Source organism: Ananas comosus, linkage group 16 (assembly GCF_001540865.1).
Source record: "Ananas comosus cultivar F153 linkage group 16, ASM154086v1, whole genome shotgun sequence".
Taxonomy (NCBI): Eukaryota; Viridiplantae; Streptophyta; class Magnoliopsida; order Poales; family Bromeliaceae; genus Ananas; species Ananas comosus.
The window spans coordinates 1338809-1342427 of record NC_033636.1 but is presented as its reverse complement, the minus strand read 5'-3'; the positions used below and the strand labels follow the sequence as shown (position 1 = coordinate 1342427).

The following is a 3619-nucleotide window of genomic DNA, read 5'->3' as shown; positions in this document are numbered from 1 at the left end:
CATGGCGGCCTCCGTGCTCCTAAGCCGTTTTTTATTATGGAGCTTCCGAATCGACGATCGACTTCGTTAAGCTTGATCTAATATATTTGAAGTATCTAGAAAACAAATTTTGTAATTTTTTTATATCATTTACCTAGCGATCGAAAGAGTTCAAAATCAGTAATTTTTAATAGTTGATATATATCTTTTGCAAGTCTAACGGTGTAGAAGTATTTAAATCAGATAATAGTTATTATATATTAATAATATATAATATAAATTATGAGAAAATACATATAATATTTTTTATTTATATCTTTTTCTTTCAAGCAAAAAGTCATGATGGAAAACTACTTTTCGGACAAAACAAACACCAAAGAGCGTAAAATTTGTTTTCCTCCAAATTTTTTTTCCACCTATTGGATAGCGAACCAAACTTATCAAGAGGTTGACCAGGTCAAGTAGTTGACAAATCAGATGAGTTTTCTAGTGGCAGATCAGTTTTCGGACTAACTCTCGAGTTTGCCACACGATCAAGCAATTCGATTGAGTAGGGATCGACTTAATCGGATTCTTCCTCAATACGATATGTCGAACTGAGGTCTAAGGCAGACTCAGCTGAAAGAACCGAGCAGGTTATGACGGAACTAGAAGCTTGCGGAGATTTATATAGTACTCCTAATCACTATCTATTTCTAGAAAAGTTCTTAAACTGTAGAAAAGGAAAGATTACAAAAGCAGTTCTACTCCTAGAAAACAGAGAAATGCTGAAATAAGAATAGTCTTCTTGTTTGTAAGGGAGAAAGATTCTTATTTCAGGTATCGTTGTGTAATTTATAGTATTACTGTCAGCCTGCAGTTACCGTGCGACTTGTGTCATAGGAAATGCTACAGTCGCTTCTTTATTGGTCGTGGGAATTACTCCCACGTTCCTCACCCACTTTCTCATCCGTTCCTGCCTAGGGGCTCCTTATTTTCAGCGGCTCTTAAAACACCATATTATAATTCGTCCATGCCAGTTAAGCACGCTTTCTAAGCCGCTTACGGCCGGCTGGCACTATTTCTCTTGAACAAATACCACCGAATTTTTTTTTTTCATAGTTTTACGTGAAATCAAACGGCCGCTACCTGCCGGCACTAAACTATAGAGGAGATTGAATTAATATATAAATTTAATTTATGACATGCAACTATAGAGGAGATTGAACGAATTTATATATGGTGACTCATATAAAAGCATGTTGTCTCTAAATTAATCACGTGGTGATCAATCTCTGTGATTCATTAACTATAAAACTCGTACTGAAATTATTTTGGCAGTTTGGAAAGTAAACAACATTTCTCTATTTAGGCTACAATCTATATATTAGCTTGATTTGGACATAAAACAAAGTAAATGTTGAGAAGAAGAAAATTGCATTTTCTATCATTGAGAGTGAGAATCTTGCAATTATTTTTTTTTAAAAAAAATAAAGACTTTTCTATGCGCAGCAGAGAAAAAATGTTTCAGAATCAAACAACACTTTTAATTAATTGGAAAAAATAATTAAAAGAATGGTAGTTTTGAACACTATTACCTTTTCTCCAACTCTGCTTTGAACTCTGATAACCTGCACCATGCATGGCAATAATTTGCATGGTTAATTACGATAGCAGAAATAAAGAAAAAGAAAACAAAATGATTTTTTGTACGACATATTATTTAGACAGCCTTTAAGAATCCAACAGTTCAAATAGAAAAAAAACAAAAAACAAAAAATCGAAAAGAAAGCTAAAATTTTTTATTTGGTTTGCTTTGATTTTTTCACAGCGTGTGGTTCAGTTCAGTTTTAATTTCCTCAAACCGACTTAGATCAGTTTAGTTTCAGTTCACCCTGAAACATATCCGAGGTAATACATTCGATCAAATTTATGATGTAAAAGTTGTTTAATTATATATTGATTTATGAACTTATCAACCATGCATGCCCCGTAAAATTGCAAGTTGTGCAATCGTACTGAATATTGTTTAAGCTAGAGTTTAATTTGTCAGTGCGACTCTTTTATGTGAACCTTGAATTCGCGGATGGATAAAGTGGTCTCATGCTATAGATTGATCAGCCCTACAATTTTTTTTATTCAATTTTTAATTAGGTGTTAAAGGGATGGCTCTCGATTCGGAGCGGCGAAAATGGAAACGAGACAACATGCAGAGAGAGAAAAAAGAGCTGCAGGCATGGAAACGTACCAGGGCAATCGCCGTCTCGCGTCCCGTTGGAGCAGAAGGTGCGGCCAGAACTGTGCGTCTGGTCGAAGCAGCAGAGCCTGCCGGAGCGCTCGCATTCCCCGCACCCTTTCGGAGCGCCCGCAATCCAGGACAGCTGGAACCCGTAATTCAGCGCATCGCTGAAAACACTCGCAGGATCCCCGAGGGGGTCCCAAATGAAATGACGCAGCACCGGCGCCACCACTACGTCCTCGCACGTGACGCCCCGAATTTCATGTGGAACTCCGTTACTGGGGAAGACGAAGGAGCTCTTGTCCCCGTAGCTGACGCAGGGAATCACGTTCTGCTGCGGAAAATCATTCCACTGGCTGGGGTCGCCGACGGAGCAGCCGAAGAAGAAGGTGAGGTTGGCGTCCGCGCCGGTGTAATTCAGCGAAGAGGCGACGTCGCTGGAGAACGTGAAGTTGCGGAGGGATCTCGGGCACCGAATCGTGTCGGGGGTCGCTAGGACGACATCCATGTCGGTGAGGTTGATGGTGCCGTTGGCGTAATCGATATTGGTGACCTTGTAGTAGTGGCCGGAACCGATCTGGAGGATAGGCTGCTGCTTGTCTTCTTCGCAGGCGATCCCGAATCCGGGGTAGCCGCAGTGGACGGCGGAGAAAGACGGAGGACCGTCGGAGCGCCAGAACGGATAGGAGATGCTGACGCCGCCGCAGGTGGAGGAAGAAGAGCAATTGATTGAGGGATCATCGGATGAGGAGAAGGTAATGGCAAGAAGGGAAAGGAAAGAGAGGACGGGGAGGAGGAGGATAGGATGTGGTTGGGAGATTATAGATGATGGCATGGTCTGAGGTTTGGGTTCACGGAATTTGAAGAGTAGGAATGTTAGATGGTTTAAATATGTGCATCCCACACTCAGAACTCTTGCCTATTTACATGGAGTCCTTCGTCAAAGTTTTAAAATTTTTGATTTGCGGCTCAAGGGTCTATTTACGCACCTCTAGCTTATTTTTAGGTTGAAAATAATTTTTAACTTGCTTCATCACCACTTAGGACCAATCAATTACGTTGATTTGAAAAAGTAAAATTAAGAATAAATTTACTTTACAACAAGTCAGACAACAAGGTGAGCATTTACTTCACAAAGAACAAGAGTACCCTAATCATTCCCCTTTTTCATTTTCTTTGAATAGTAATTTTATATAATTTGATATATTGAAGTAAAAAAAAATTAGGTTAATTTTTTGAGTACTCTTCCGCTTACCTCTAATTACATAGATAATAGGTTAACTCATCTCTTCCAATGAAAAATATCATATACCCAAGTCATTGCCATTTTTTTATTTTTTTTTAAAATACTAATTGTATATAATTTGATATTTTTGAGGAAGGAGATTTTGGGTTAATTTTCTGAGTACTCTTCCGCTATCC

At 39.1% G+C, this 3619-nt stretch overlaps 1 protein-coding gene across 1 annotated transcript; it reads right to left on the bottom strand.

Moving 5' to 3' along the window:
* On the bottom strand, positions 542-3032 carry LOC109722569. The gene is made up of 3 exons (XM_020250662.1): positions 2207-3032; positions 1557-1589; positions 542-597 (listed from the first exon to the last, which is right to left on the bottom strand). The coding sequence occupies exons 1-3, from the start codon at positions 3030-3032 to the stop codon at positions 542-544; spliced, it is 915 nt and encodes a 304-aa protein (XP_020106251.1).